Source organism: Haliaeetus leucocephalus, unplaced genomic scaffold (assembly GCF_000737465.1).
Source record: "Haliaeetus leucocephalus isolate CR32 unplaced genomic scaffold, Haliaeetus_leucocephalus-4.0 Scaffold228, whole genome shotgun sequence".
NCBI classification, from domain to species: Eukaryota; Metazoa; Chordata; class Aves; order Accipitriformes; family Accipitridae; genus Haliaeetus; species Haliaeetus leucocephalus.
The window spans coordinates 3556899-3573438 of record NW_010972664.1 but is presented as its reverse complement, the minus strand read 5'-3'; the positions used below and the strand labels follow the sequence as shown (position 1 = coordinate 3573438).

General features: G+C 36.6%; 1 protein-coding gene across 1 annotated transcript in view; it reads left to right on the top strand.

Annotated features, from left to right (window-relative positions):
* ROBO1 (roundabout, axon guidance receptor, homolog 1 (Drosophila)) overlaps positions 1-16208 on the top strand; it is a 658904-nt gene extending 642696 nt beyond the window's left edge. Inside the window, exons 27-32 of the mRNA XM_010567233.1 lie at positions 2228-2637; positions 4455-4607; positions 12360-12668; positions 13940-14139; positions 14748-14774; positions 16188-16208. Coding sequence (XP_010565535.1) covers positions 2228-2637; positions 4455-4607; positions 12360-12668; positions 13940-14139; positions 14748-14762 — 1087 coding nt within the window. The 3' untranslated portion in view covers positions 14763-14774; positions 16188-16208. The remainder of the gene's footprint in view (positions 1-2227; positions 2638-4454; positions 4608-12359; positions 12669-13939; positions 14140-14747; positions 14775-16187) is intronic.
* The last annotated feature ends 332 nt before the right edge of the window (positions 16209-16540 follow it).

Below are 16540 nucleotides of genomic sequence, written 5' to 3'. Positions count from 1 at the left end.
TAAAATGTGTATTTATTTTGTTCTTCCTACAATGGTTAAGTCTAGCTTTGCTGAAAGTCTCAGAATTGCTAGTGACTAAATCTGTTTTTTTAATCGTACTTTTTCAAACATTGTTTCTTTTCTTTTTGCTACATACATCTCATCAGTTAAAAAAGATTCACGTAATTCTATTTACTTGATTTGTAAGGCTTGGCTGACTACCTTTTCCATCTAGCAGCATTGATATGACCCATGGCATTGCTGTTAAGGAGTTGGATGTACTGTGCTCAACAGCTGTAGCCCATTCTGGAAGCGGGGGTTCTGTTTTGAACATGGTGTGACAATACTTTCTAATTAAGAATACATTCTGAGCAGTGCCTCTCTCTATTGTTTTGGGGGTTTTTGTAAATGCTGGGTTTATAGTGAAAATAATGACTAAAATACTGTTTGTCATACCTTTTATTAGCTTTACTTGTAGTTCTGCTGAGTATTATCTCAGTTTCTGATCAGAACCAGGCATCTAGAATACGATTCTGGTGGTGATGGTGTACTGTAATATTTCTCTGTCCAGTCAGCTTGCTAGAAGTATAGCAAACTGAAATAGAAATCTGTGCTCTGGAAGAGTGGACAAGCAGAGAAAAAACTAAAGATTTAGTGAGATAGCAGATGATGTCAATGTTAAAGCGAGAGCTGAGATAGGAGACGATGTCACAGTTAAAGCGAGAACCACTGCATCAGATAAAGTGAACGAAGTATTGTTAATTCTGTATGCCCATGAACCAGCTGCTCTCAATTAGCCTATCCTTAAAGGTTGGCAGGCAAGCTGTATTTTCCAGGACAAACCCTAATATATTTTGTAACCAGTTGCCTGTCTTCTAATACCAAAACCTAGAGAATAGGAAGACTGGCAAATACATTACAAGGACAGTTGTCACAAGAGCTTTAAATTAAGGCAGTAAAACTTTATTGGGCAGGGTTTCTAGTCAAAGGCAGGTAGCGATTCCCATGCAGCAATGGCTTCTGGGATTGAGGGGGAGTGGTATTAAATGATTATTGGGTATATCTTCTTAACTGACCTTTTCTTCATTCCATTCAGTACTTAATACAGCAAGTGGAAAACAGTGGCTAGATGATGTAGTCCAGGGAGGTTCCAGCTTGCTCTTGCCACAGAGTATTAGGCTTTTCCTTGCTAAATTTTCCTTTCAAAATTACTAAGTATTCCTATTTATTAAAATAAAAAAATCACATCCCCAAAAAAAGATTTAATTTATGAGAGTCACCATTCGTCAATGAGATAATAAGAGGGAAAGATTGACAAAGGAAAATTACTTCAGACATTTTTGCAAAGCAGACTGCAGTAGAAATTCCTGGTAAGCAAAGCCAGCAGTACAGCCACTGCTGCAGAAAGGATTCCTTCCTATCAGACAAATGGCAATTAAAGAGCATGCCTGTGGCCCTGTGAAGAAAAACTGTTGACAATGTTACTACCTGGGACTTCTGAGTGAAGTATTAACTAAACTGAATGTTGATCTAATGACAGCTGATACTTTACCTCTTTAAGCTGGAGACACCATTACTGATGATTTAAGCTCAAAATAAATTAACCCATAGATCTATATGCATTTTGGTATTCTTAAGACCTAGAACTAACGTTACGCTGGATAATTCTGTTTATATTATCACCTAGACCAATTTAAAAGATAATGAAATAACAATATCTCTTTTTATATCTTTCTGAATCACTGGGGTGGGTGGAGGGAAGATAAAGTTTCTGGAGCAATCTGTTCAGATAGATGCATCTGTTGACATTGATAGTTTCAAGCTTCTAAAGTAATATACAGACACTTCTTTTGCTCATACTCTGAAAGGTGCACAAATAATTTATTTAAATAGTCACATGAACTGTAACCACCTCTTCACCTAGCTGTACATGTGCTACTTTAGGAAAAATGAACAGCTTTATGCAAAATAAGACAATTTTCATTAAAATCACTGTTAAAGGAACCATATTAAAAAATCAGATTTCTTTGTGGTAGATTTCAAACTACATAGCTGCCAGTTCTGATTTACAGCAGTAATAAAAACTAAAAAAAACAACCAACCCTGAACCTTTCAGATATAAATTCTGTTGATTTAAAAAGGCAAGTCAAGCTTGTTGGGAAATAAAGGAAATATTTTCATCAATCTACCATTTCCTCTGACTACGTTACATGACTTGAATTCTTCTTACCTTTGTATTCTTATGCAGGCGTCAACCTGTGAGTCCTCCACCCCCTCCAAGGCCTATCTCCCCACCACATACCTATGGATATATCTCAGGGCCCTTGGTCTCTGATATGGATACTGACGCACCAGAAGAGGAAGAGGATGAGGCAGATATAGAGGTTGCCAAGATGCAGAACAGAAGGCTCCTTTTGCGTGGCCTTGAGCAGACACCTGCCTCCAGCGTTGGGGATTTGGAGAGCTCTGTAACAGGGTCCATGATCAATGGCTGGGGTTCAGCCTCTGAAGAAGATAACATCTCAAGTGGGCGGTCTAGTGTTAGCTCTTCTGATGGATCATTTTTTACCGATGCAGATTTTGCACAGGCTGTTGCAGCAGCTGCTGAATACGCTGGCCTGAAAGTAGCCAGACGTCAAATGCAGGATGCAGCAGGAGGTGAGTTTGTCCTCTATTCAATGGGAGAAGAAAAAAAATGGCCACTGTGAAATGTATTTATCCACAACCGCTTCCTGGATTCCTGTTGTTCTTAAAACATTTAGAAATTCGGGGCGGGGCTGTCAATTTACACTAGTGGAAGAGTCAGAAAAGGAGTTTTGGTGTAACAGTTTAAATAAATTGCTGCTCTACATTGTTTTTCATAAGTAGTTCTTAATTTTTTGGTCTTACTGATTATTGCCAAACCTCAACCCTGCTGGTGGATTTGCACTCAGAACTGAATGAGAGGAAAAAAAAAAAAAAGGATTACAGAATTCTATCCTTTTCCTGATGCAAGGCTCCCAGTGTTTTCAGTCACTCTTCATGACAGATTTAATCCCTCTGTATTTAAATGTCCAAAAAAATAGTAAACCTTTAGAACCATATTCCCCCTGCATTTGAAAGAAAAGAAATGGTAATATAATTGTTTTCCTTTTTATATTTTCTTGTTCTTTTGGAAAATGCTGTTCAAGCTCTTACTGCTGTATTATTGAGATGAACTGGATTTGTGTTGGTTTTGTAATTTGACAGCTGTTATTAGTTGCAGTTTAGATTATAGATTATGCATATGCAGCAAGGCCTTATGTGTATGTTTCTTCTGTTTTTTTTTGTCTTCTGAATCACCCCTGGACATATGAAATATGATATCTGAAATATTTAAGGTTTTACAACATACTGGTTACTAGTAACACTGGATATGTACAGGTAATCATCAACCTGACTAGGCCCAATGGATATTGTTATAGTTCAGCTAAGAAATAAGAATACCGCAGGGTGGGATGCAGGTTTCAAGCAGATCCAAGTATGTTTTGCCAATCAATCCTATTAAACTGCCAGACCTGGAGAAGAGGTACTGTGTCACAACTGTGTCCACCCTGACTCCAAAGATTTGCAACCTTCCTCCCATTTCTGATATCCCCTCCCAGTTAATATTCCTTTGTTTCATTTCAACACAGCTGTTCATCATGAAGAGTGAGAGGGGAGGTAATTTAGTAATTCTGGATGAAATCCTGGCCGATTGAAGTAGGTGGTAAAACTCCCATTCATACCCATGGGGCCAGGATTGTATCCATTTTATACATATAAGTTCATATAAATATGTGTGTCCAAATTTATATATTTAGGAAAGGTCTTTTTATGTCTCATTACTATTACAGGTAAATAATTTTACAGCAGTCAAGTTCATGTTATGCAGTGATTTTTATGTATTGATATTACTGGTACCTGACTACACGTCCTAAAAACGTGACACTTCTTATCTGAAAATAAGCTGTGATAAAATGTGAGGCATACATCCCAGATGCATTCCTAGTAATTCATGCAAAACGGTGGAGGAGGCATCTGTACCTGAGACCTGCTGGTGACTTCCTCTGCTTATGGCATAGGTGACCTCACACTGCCTGAGCTAGGAGAGGTGAAACCCATCTTGAAAGTGAAATGTTTTGTTGTTTACAGAAAGTTGCTGGGCAGGAAGCCTGCTTGTGCTTGCCTGCTGATGGAGGTCATGCTCCTGGGGCAGGAGCTACCAGCTACCAAGCAGTTGGGTAATTTCTGTGCGACTAAGCTAGCCTGCCTACTGATAGGATAGCAAACGCTTTGATTTAGTTACAGCTTACTCTAAAACTGATTACAGGAAGGATAAGAGTTTTATTATTGTTCCAACAGTGTATTTTCAGGTTTCGTATACCTAGGTCATTCTGATATGAAAAAAGAGAAAGTATGAAATGTCTTATTTTAGGTAAGAAAAATAATAGCTATTGTTCTGTAACAATTTCCAGGCCGTAGACATTTTCATGCATCACACTGTCCTAGACCAACCAGCCCTGTATCTACCGACAGCAACATGAGTGCTGTTGTAATACAGAAGGTCCGACCTGCCAAAAAGCAAAAACACCAGCCAGGACATCTGCGCAGAGAAGTCTACACAGATGGTGAGTCCACTGAAACGGGTGAAAACATCAGTGAACCTTTCTAAATATGAATTCAGTGTGTGTGTGTGAAATTTTTCCACAGAGATAGCATTATGTTTCAGAATTCGGTGATTTGTGTTTCCTGTTGCTAAACACACTGAACAGATTAATCATTTTAAATGTCAGAGTTCCTTAATACTGTACATCGATGCTTCCACTCCAGAGCCTTGCACCTGTTTTCTATAGTGTCCTAATCGGCTAATTACCATCATTATTTAAGAGCCCAGATAGCATAAATAGTACAGTCATTGAGAATAATGTGTGGTTAGGATTAAAATCTTCGTTCACATGACTGACTATTAAAACCTTCAGAATGTATCTTTTCCTGAAAAAAACAACTTACCATTCAAATGGTGGACAACACAAATCAATGAATTTTAATCCTGACCACAACATTGTTGCAAGCGGTTATTTTGTGAGTAAAAGCAAAATCTAATCATCTCCTCTTGTGCCTTCACACACAATATCAACTCTTGCTGAAAAGGTAGTGCTTGTATTCTCTTGGGAGTGTAGAAGGATAATGCAAACATTGTAATGTTGTCTAGAGAGAGCCTTTAATGAAAATGCCTCAGGTGGTGGAGCTTTTATTAAAGCAGTACCTTCCAGTTTTATAAAACAACCCACGGGCTTTGTTGGAAATTCATGTAAGATAAATTCTCCAAGACTTAACCCATCTTGTCAAGTTTGCTGAATTTGCTAACGGGGGAGGGGGAAGAAAGGCATCGTTCACCACCTCCTGGTTCTCTGCAACAACAATCTGATTAGGACTTTCATTACCAGTCTGAAATTTTTCAAAGAGGGGCATCATTTGCCATTACCATATGAAAGCCTAATATTATAGATCCTTATCCAGGGTTACAAGAAGGGAGTTTTGAGCCACTTCTCCCTATGATTCCTGCCACTTGACGAAAAAATTTAATACAAAGCTCACAGCACGATGAGCAGAAGTAATTTAGCAATGAGTGGTTGTCCGTGCTATTATCTGTACTTTATTCTGAGTATTTTCTCTCACTAGCATCTATCTGATATTAGGCTGCATTAAATACTGGCATGACACAGTGCACCTGGGCCTCTTGGCTTATGCCCAGGCCCCTTCTGTCAGTGAAACTGAGCTGTTGGAATATTATCTGATTTCAAGAGGTTATTACAGTGGTTTTGTGCATGTTTGCTTCCGTGAAAGGACAACACAAGGTATAAATCCCAAAACTGTACCAGAAATGTTACGTTTACGAGACCCTTGTAATGGCGTTTTGCAAGATTTTATGGACATTTTATCAGCTTTTATTCTCTTGAAGAGAATGCTCTTAACTGCATAATTGGCTGAGCATCAAACCTCAATACAAACACAGCAGCTAGGACATCAGAAATAAAATCCGGACAGGAGTTTTATGTGGCCATTTTCTTCTAACACAGGAATAAATAAGAGGTGGGCCTGTATTTGATGACAGCTTTTTGTGAAAGTAATTATACAAAGTTACATCATAGAGCATTGTGGTTAGATATTGCAATAGATTTGACAATCGTGATCAATATTTGTTTTGTGTTATATAGCACCAGCTTACTTCAGCGTATTTTCTAATTAGGTAAGAATTTCCGCTAACCTGTTTAGTGTGCAATACAGTGTGGTCATTCAGGGAACAGCAAATTATGGCTTTAATTTCTGCAGATCTAATAAAACTCAGTTCAAAGGTTGAAGGGCTTGTTTGGGTTTGATTTTTTTATTATTTTTTTTCCCCTCAATCATTTACATAAGCATATTTGGAACCTTACTGAAGATTCTAACGTTCATTTTAATAGCCACATCTAGTATATTGTCCGTTTAGAATTAGCTACAAAATAACATCTGCTAATTGTTTTTCTTAAGCAGAGAAAACTGATACAGAGACATGAATGAAGCATTTTAGGACAATTGACCTTTCCCACATATACTTAGGTTTTTCTGTTGGCTTGATGTCACACACTGTTACTTATCTTTTTTATAAAGGAGTGCCTGATAAAAAGATTTTTTTTTCCTCATAGTGGGTGAACATACATGTTTTTGTAGGAGAGCGAAGCAGATATTCTGAATTTAAGCATTTATTGGTGGCTAGAAGCGTTGAATAAATACTAAAAAGAGAAAAATACATGGCTTCATTACTTTCTCAGTCTTTAAAATGGAATTTACTTTCACATATAAAGAATATTCTACTGTTCCCAAATTACCTGAATTAGTATTTGCTAGCAGTTTCATGAAATACTGGTGTCATGAAGAATTTACATGAAAGGATATATAAATAAATTAAGTCTTTGCATGAATGGTTGAAAATGCCAAGAGTATTATCAGCAGCAATATATGTAAGTCTTAAAAAATTCTGTATTTTTTTTTTTCTTTGTACAGCAAGATTTGTGAGAGACATTGGTATTTCTGGAAGTGTGTTTGTTACTAATGTAACACTACTCCTCCTGAAATAGAGTGCTCTCTGATCTACTCTGCATTGTACAAGTAGTAACAATTTTGTATTTTCTGCTAGCATTAGTTCAAATCAGTTTCTACTTTATGTGGAACGGGATTTCAGCTCAGTTGTTTTGTTCCTTGACAGTCATCCAGGCGGTGAAATGTTCTCCATATTTGTTGCTAAAAATCTTTGCTCAGTAGATGGTAAGGATTAAAATATATGAATTTTTAATTGCTCTTCATCTAGCCTTCTAGAGAGTTAACTACTAAGAGTGCATTACAAGAACCAACTAACAGATGTATCCTCCTTCTCAACCTTGCCTGACCTACTTACATATTTAATTTAAGAAACCAAATTTTAAAAGAATATTTTTGTCTTTTCTAAAATTATATATATGAAAGTGTCTTCTAAACTGTCTTGAATTGACTTAGTAGTTACAAGCCCTCAGAATTGTAAGCATTTAGATAAAAAGGATAAAAGTACTTTGCCAATGCTTCGATTCAGTAGGTCTTTCAATAGAAATTATGCCATTGACAGTTCACGTGAGATTTTAAAGCCTGATTCTATTTTAAATCTCTGAGTGACACAGGAAAAAATACTAACATTTTCACAACTAACTGGTTGAGACTGTAACCGAGTTATTTAGCTGAGTTATCAATGACATGACGTTAGGGCAGCTGAATTTCTCACAAAAGGCAATTGAGTATCTGCCAAATATTTCCTTGAATTTTCACTTTGAAATGTTAAGCCATTACACATGCTGGCATCATTTGTACTTTTGTCTCCCTCTGTCTGTGCAGTGCACAAAAATCTATTCTGCACACATTTCAGCAAGATAAAAAATAAGTAGGAATGCATTTCTTAACCTCTGCCAAAAATCAGCTTGATATTGAATGATAATAATTTTCAGATACCTGCCTTCTTTGCAGTCCTTAATTCTGATTCCATTGTGAGATATTTTGTTGATTTTGTTACTGAGGGAGGTTTTGTGGAGTGAAAATTGTTTTGATAAAAGCATTATGTAAACGTACATACAGACAAAAAACCCTACAACCCAACAACCCACTGCTTTTATACATCATATTTGGTTTTGCTCTATCTATTTATTCATCCAATTACTGTGTACAGTTTGAGCCATGTTTCTTGCAAAATAAAGCATGAAAGTAACTTCAGTACATGAATAATAGTAGCTGACGTTATTATGTATCTAGGAATCTTAAATGATCTTAAAGCTTTACTAAGTCAGGAACAATCTTGGGTTTTACATGCCTGCATAAATATTCAATAGAAAAAAAATTCACTTTGTATCTTCTCCAATATTGCATCAAATCTATAACTCTGCTGTTTTCTTCAGGGTATGACTGTAGATATCTACAGCCCGATAGAGCTTAAAAGAGAGACTTGCCTAATAAGGCCTACTTCCCTCATTTGTCACTACTTACAATTCATCTTTTTGTGCTTATTTGTCGTTTCTCCACTTCAGTGCCAAACTAATTTACCAGATTATTTTTCCCCACTGGGGTTTTGCTTGTCCCATGATTCCTGTATATGTTCTTATTTAGAAAATTATCATCGCTCCTTTCAAAAGACGTATATGGAAGGTTTCCCCTGTAGACCGTGCCATGAAATGGCATCCATTAATTGTTTGAGTTACGTGCAAAGCAATACAGCAGTAGTACATAGACATGAATGAAACATGTGAGCGCAGCTGACCTTTAACAAATACTTCTGAGTTCTTTATATTGGTTTGATGTTGCTTTGTGATTTGTTTTTTATTCCTTACAGTGGAAGTTTCCATTTTGCTTTTAATAAGAAGTGTGCCAGTTTGTACTTGAGGAGGCAGATTGAATCTGGATTTTCTCTGTGATCTGAGCTGTTAAAATAAATACCACAGGGGTGTAATAGTGTTGACCTCTGAAAAGTTTTTTTGCCTCTGTAAAGGATTCTTCTCAGCGAGGAGTACTGTGTTATAATGAAGATTTTTATAGTTTCCCTGCAGGTTGCAAAAATGTTCTCAAAAGAGAGTATCACTTTTCTTTAGTTATTACTGTACCATAGAGCTACTGCCGTTTTATGAAAGTTTTTATATCAATGCATCTTTCCTTTCCATAGTCAAGATTTAACACCACTTTGTTCACTGTCCTGTGTAGCTGGATAGGATTCTTGAATAAAGCACTTTGTTCCAAGTTATTTTTATAGGCTACGGGAAAGATGCTGTTCCTTCCCTTTGGCATTCAGCCAGGGCATTGCCGTGCCACAACTGTTGGAGTCTGGCTCCAAGGGTGACCGAAAAGGCTGATGTTAAGTACCTACACTCCCTTTACATCAGCAGGCTCAACAGAAAGGCTATTCAGTGCTCTGATAACTTAACAGAGACAGTGAGTGGGGAATGTGAGACACAAGATACTGCATGAACAGCTGTCATTCCAGAAGCCTACACTTCTGAGTTTCAGTATCTTCATCCACTGCTGATTCAGTATGTCAATTTCTGAGAGAAGACATGTTGTGAGAAGGATGTTTTCCTCAGAAAGGAAAATTCTGTTTGAATCTCTGCAGGCTAATGCAGAATTTATCTTATTTTTTAAATCTTAACCAAGTTCTGTAATCACTAAAAGTATTCTGCAAAAGGTGGGAACCATCACCATCTCCAGCCTTGCTTCTGAAGAACAGTTTTTGTGCTTGATAAGCTTTGGTCTGGATCTGACATGGTCTGATGCACTGGGATTTCAGGAACATATCACATGCAACTCTGAGGTCTTGGGCAGTCTTCACATGATTTTTCACCTAGTTGTTGAATTGTGAGAGGTTATGTACTTCTTCAGACCAACATTTTTTGGAGCAGGTATTGACACTTAAGATCACATGGCTATGGAGCCTTGTGATCCAAATATCCTAACCTGCAGGTGCATATTGATTTAAGCATCTGTAGGGCTGGGCAGCAGAGCGAAAGTGGTTTGGTTCGCTCATCAGTGGCTGGAGCTCGCAGGGCATTTTTAGAGGAGGTTGTCTGAATGCTGCTCTGATGTCTGGAATTACAGAGTTTCATTGCTAAGGTTGTATATTGGACAGAGGTAACCTCTGTAAACCATGTTTAAACAGTTATGGATAGCAAAGGAATGCAGCATAACTGCTTTCTGGCCAAAATCTGTTCTATTTCATATCTTACTGAATCAGAAGTTGCCTCTCCATTTTACAGTTTTAGTTCCCTCAGATAAACAAGTCCAGTCCATTGCCCACAGATCTGCCTTTGTTCTTAATTTATAGTCCAGTATTTCTGACTCCATAAATAAAACTAGTTTGATTCAGCCACTTTGTATATCCAAGCTTCCAGCTAATTCACATTATGCCTTCTCAAGTTTTGGAAATAAGGGTGCTTTTTCTTAAAAGGTATCTGCAAATGGTGAGTGTTAACTAGATAATTAAAATTAAGTCTCAGTATTCAATTGTTTACCTTTAGCTACTCTCTAAAACTGATGTTCCCCAAACTGCCAGAATTTGAAAAATGAAATACCCTACAAAAATTGCAAGGAATATAAGGTGAGTTGTCCAACTTGTTCTTAGCTAAGAGGAACAGAAGGAAAGAAATTTCTGCATTTCTTGTTAAATGGGTTTGGTCCCTTATTCAAGCCCTGAATTAGAACAAGGAGTTTTCTTGGTTGCTTGGTTGTTTTTTTGTGTTGTTTGGGGGTTTTTTCCTCTTTTTTGTCTGTGTTTTTTACCAAGACAGTGAAGTTAATGTAGCAAGAATGACGTTACAGATCTCATTTACCTGAAATATGTCCAACCTTAGGAAAGGTACTTCATGTCATCTTTCTTCCTCATTATCCCAGACCAGACAACTGATAAAATTTCCAGTCTTATTTAAAACAGGTCGAGGGCAATTCCAAGTTATGTCACCAGTCTAATGTGGAGGACGGTGCCCAGTAAGCTTGCATAGAGCACTGAACTCTGCATTGCTACACCTTTCCACAGGGCTAGATTAAGTCACTTCTGCTTTGTGTCACTGGAAAACCTCTCAAAAATATCTGGCATTTGCCATGTCTGAATTCATACATGTATGTTAGGTGACTATTTTTTTCTTATTCAGGAGTACTGCCTTTATTCTTGGCCCAATTTAGTTAATTTTCAGTTGAAATGTTCTCTTGAATAGACTGTGAATTAGCTGTATATATAGTGATGGTGTTTGAAAAACACAGCTACTCCGAGATTTTTGTGGAAGTAGAAAGAATGAATGCGAATGCACACTATTATAAAATGCTAAAGTTACAATTTTTAATAGTGCTTGGGGGGGTAGCAATCTTACTTCAGAATATTATCCTCAGAAACATCTTTCACAGCTTTTTTTAACCTGTTTTTCTCTTCTATGCATGTGTTTTGTTCCTACAGGTTTGTGGTGAACTGCTTTTGTATTGTTGCTTCCTTGTTTGACTTTTATATTTTTTTCCTTCACATTTTATATTCCACAGAGCACTATTGTATAGTGATGAATAGTTTACACGTTCTAGTTTTAACTCGTAATGCAGGAATAGAAAAATTTAACTAAGTAAAATATATGTGTGCCTTATAAATACTATGTAAAAATATACAGAATTTTAGAACCCCTTAAGCTGTGCTAATTTAAGGACACAAATTCAAAAGTCTTGTGTGTCTTTTTTTCTTTTTTTGTTCTTCCTGAGCACTTATTGCTTCATTGATTGAGTGTGGATTTTTTTTGTATCTCATCCCACAGACATCAGGGATATGTGTGTTAGATTAAGCTATTATTTTGAAAGAAGAATGCAATAATTAATATAGTTTATCCTTACACATATCAGCAGTGCATGTGACATACATTCTTACACCTCAGCCAACTTGCTTTAATGCTCAGTACACTGAAGAGCTTGAGCAACTATAGCACAAGCTGCTGTGTTGTTGAATGGATGTAGCAAAACCAATAAATATCAGCAAAGATACATTAATATCTTTATGTTGATATCTGTAACTGTTATATTAATATCTAAGTGCCTAAAGTTTATTATAGCTTTTTGTAACGATTTTTAATAAAATACTGTGATTTGAAAAGGCAGTGAGAGGTCTTGGCATTTTTAAAGCTCAAGCTTTGGAATAATACCCATCAGCAGTTGTAACAGTAACATACTTTTTGGGGTGGAAAGAGAAGGGCAGAGGGAGGGCTGAAAGTAAATAGGGCATCTGTTTCTTCAGTTCGAGTTAAATATTATTTCTTAATTTCACTAGTGTATGATGTCGTCGTAATTATTATTCTTTTTCAACTTCGTAGACTTGCCACCCCCTCCTGTGCCACCTCCAGCTATAAAATCACCAACCGCCCAGTCCAAATCACAGCTGGAGGTGCGGCCAGTCATGTTGCCAAAACTTGCTTCTATAGAAGCAAGGACAGACAGATCTGCAGAAAGGAAAGGAGCGAGCTACAAGGGGCGGGATGGGGTGGATGGGAGACAGCATTCAGATGTGCGGACAAATTCGGGAGAGCGGAAGGAATCACAGGAACAGCAAAACGATGGGAAACTGCGAGGAAATAAAGCACCCAAACGAGAAGGCACAGCAGCAAAAACTCATCTTCTTCAAGGTTATTTTGCATGCATTTACTGAAGTATTGGGTGTTGATCATAGGGAACAGGCCAGCTCTTTTCAGGTCTCTCACACCACTGGTGTGAGTGAAGTTAGATCTGCTGAATTGTCACCATTTATTGTAATTATACAGTGCTAATATAGGTCACGTTGCAGGTTCTTACTAGGGTAAAACAGAAATAAAAGCTTATGAAAACCACAGATTTTCTATCATGCTGTCCATATACACATCATGTATTAAAGCTAACACTGAGAAAGCCCAAACAGAAATATTCCTTGAGAGTTGTAATGATCAGTATCCTTGCCCCTACCATACATTTATAGTCTAGTTATATTTAATCTATCTAATTATAATCTAATTTTTAAGGGAAGTGAGTGAAGTCAGACAGTAGATCTGTAAGTCAGATATTTAACTTTTCTACCAAAGAATTGGCACTTGGTCTATTTGTAAAGGTGGAAAGGGCCAGAATGATACCTGGTCCTGTTTAAAAAATAAGAAAGCCATAGTAGTAATGCATTAGTTATAAATACTGACATGGCATTATATGAATCAGACCTGATCAATGTAATCTCTTGTATATGGAAGTTGGTAAAACTACTAATTAATGGAACATGATTAATGGAATTTGGCAAGTGTTTGCCAAGACTTTCAACACAGATTCATACAAGTGCCTGGTCCTTTCTTCCTGCAGGTATCCAGGGTCAATATCAGGGATGATTGGGTAGTAAGTTGGTTAAATGGGCAGATTAGTAAGAGGTTGGTTACAGTGGATTGCTATAGAGAAAAGTTATTAGAAGGTTGCCTTAGAGGATGGTGCAGAAATTTTAAAACATGCCCACTAATTTTGTTTTAAACTCAGTCTGAGAAGTGCAGGGTCTAGTATTTAGATGGAATGAGCTCCTTGTGAGTATCATGCACGTATTGTCATTTCCTCCTACCTAGTCATATCGAAAATGTACTACAAGGGGTGGGTTTTTTCTTAATTTTCCTGTAGAACATAGAGCAGGGATCATAAATTGAAATGAAGTGGACAGTAATCATGAATTAGTTTTTCTGTGGTGAATGTTACCATGTGAATACTATAAATTTCCTCAAGAAATCTTCTGTAATGCTATTAGGGAAATAGTGCATTTCATATTCCTGTCAGGCATCACTTTAAACCTACTGAGGATCATTAAAAGTGTAATAAATCAACTGCATGCAGAAATTTTAGGATCACAGTATCTCTGGGCTTGTAAACATATCAATGTGTATATTTAATTATACAGAGGACATCCTGCCATATTCTAGACCAACGTTTCCAACATCAAATAATCCTAGAGATCCCAGCTCCTCCAGTTCTATGTCATCACGAGGATCGGGAGGCAGACAGAGGGCAGATCAAGCAAATGTAGCCCGAAGGAATGTTGCAGAATTGCAAGTACTGGGAGCATATGAACAAGGAGAAGAGGAGGAAGAAGAGATGGAGGTAACTGCAGTTGTACTACAGAAGATGACTAGAATAAGGCTATTTTCTGTCCCTAGGCAGATGCCAAGAAAAAACATTTTTGAACCAGAAATATATCTCTTCAGAAAAATTAGTACATTTATCTGTCTATTAACATTATGCCCAATCCAAGAAAAGAAACATTAAGAATGTGTCAAAAACATAAAAACCAAGTAGTATGTAGCATAGTATAACTGTCACCATACTAAAACCTATGGAATAGAACCTGCAGAAATACAATATTTAAATGTGCACTTTACGTTATCCAGATTCTTTCAGAATTGAAAATAAAGAACTAGAGCATCTAAGAACACCTTGACATTGCTTTTCACATTTTTTGATAGTTTATCATTCTAGATTTTATTAGATGCTAAAGCATGAACTTTTTTCTTCTTTTTTTTCTGCCTAATGATATTAATTCAGTTTAAATCCTGATTGTAGAAAGGATGTCCAACATGCAGTCACGTTGCTGCACATAATTAAAAGTAGTAGTTATTACATGAAGATAACAAACCTGTAAGAAGTATATGAAACAAATTTTAAATAATAAAATCTAACATGTAGTAATTTATGTCTTTTTTTTAATACAGGAAACAGAAAGCTGAAGACAACGACATGTACTGTAACAGGCTTTTAAAATCTAATCAGAAAAAAAAAATAATCACTTAAGATGCCTCAAGTCTGATGATGTTTGACGCCAGAAATAATGTTCAGTGCAATCAGAGTGTACAATTTTTCATTTTTCTTCATGCCATCAGAATGCTAGTTTTTATTTTACTCTTTCTTTGTAAACCCTCCTTATTAGGAACGTCCCTTGCCTATTCCATAAAGCTAAGTGCATCACCTTCGCTGCCCAAGAAGGCAGGTAAGCTGCTCTTGGTGGTACTTGGGCCAGCTGCTGCTTAGAATTAGAACAGAAAGGGATTTCAGAGCCTGGGATCCTGAGGTTTCTCCCCAGCGAGGCGGTGCTTAGTACACTGCTAGTACACCAGTGAGCCAATTGATAACATTGCAAGTAATACAGCATTGATTAAAAAGAACCCCATGGTGAACATCATGCAGAACATCCTTTTATTTTAGGGGTTTCACTGTAGTCTGCAGTTAGTGCAAATGGTATCTTGCAATTTCAATACAGACTGTGTGTCTTTTTTTCTGCCAGTCTCTTGCTAACCTTTTGCAGATGATACAGTTTTACAAATGCAAGTAAAATTAATTTGGGATAAGGTGGCTCTTATTGTAAATATGTACTCATTTTAAATCCCCTGTGGTACTTTGATTTGTCTTTCCATTTTCATCATTAACTACATTCTTATTAAAAATGTCCTTTGGGATAGGCAGGAGGTAAGTCAATATGATTGCTATTTGCCTAATCATGGCATGAGCAAGTTTATCTGAAAGTTTTTCTAATTTTCAGCTTCAACAATGCTCATGAAAATAAGCAGAAAAATCAATGGACATTTTTAATGATGATTGGGTAATATCATTAACTGTTACTGGCCCAAATCTCAGACCTCTACTTGTGTCAATTCACCTTAAAGAAGAAGTGCCACTTAAAGAAGTTTTGTTTGATCTTGGCGAGTAATTTTTTTGTAATGCACTGCTTATCTTTTTTTTTTTTTTTTGGTTTTAAAAGCACAATCACTAAACTTTGTTTGTAAACCATTGTAACTATTAACCTTTTTTTGTCTTATTGAAAATGTTAAGCATTTGTTTGGGATGTTTTTCATCTTTTTGTTAATGCTCTATGTTTGTATTTGGAATATTTGAATGATGACAGACGGTAAGGTAACAAACCTAAATGTGGGCCATAATCAAAACACTTCTCACTTTTCCTGGACTTACAGAAAATTACCGATTTTGCTGTGGCCTCTCTCAACATTGGATTATCATTAAAGCTGAAATAGAGGCATTAGTTGCATTGAATTTGCCAAATGATGTCCTCTGTCTGTAGATTTTATGACCTTTTTTGTAATTATAAAATTTCTTTGTCATTGGTGCTAATGGAAAAATGTGTGTTTGTTTATTGACAGCTATCAGGACTAGCCCCAATGGAAAAAAAAAAAAAAAAGAAGAAAAAAAAAAGTGTTTTGGTGTTTACCGAGGACTGAAATTTTTCATTTAGCTAATTTTTAAAGAAAGGTTCCATAGAAAGGGTGTGCAGTACTAAAGGAACAATCCATGTGATTAATGTTTTCATTATGTTCATGTAAGAAACCTCATATTTTAGCCATAATTTTGCATACTGAGGATCCAATAATCAGAAAAGTAATTTTTGTCACATTATTTATTAAAAATGTTCTCAAATACATTATCTTTCTTGTGTAGTTTCTTGTGTTGCCTGAAATGTAATTTTAGGGCCAACTCTGATCTTATTTCTGTTGGT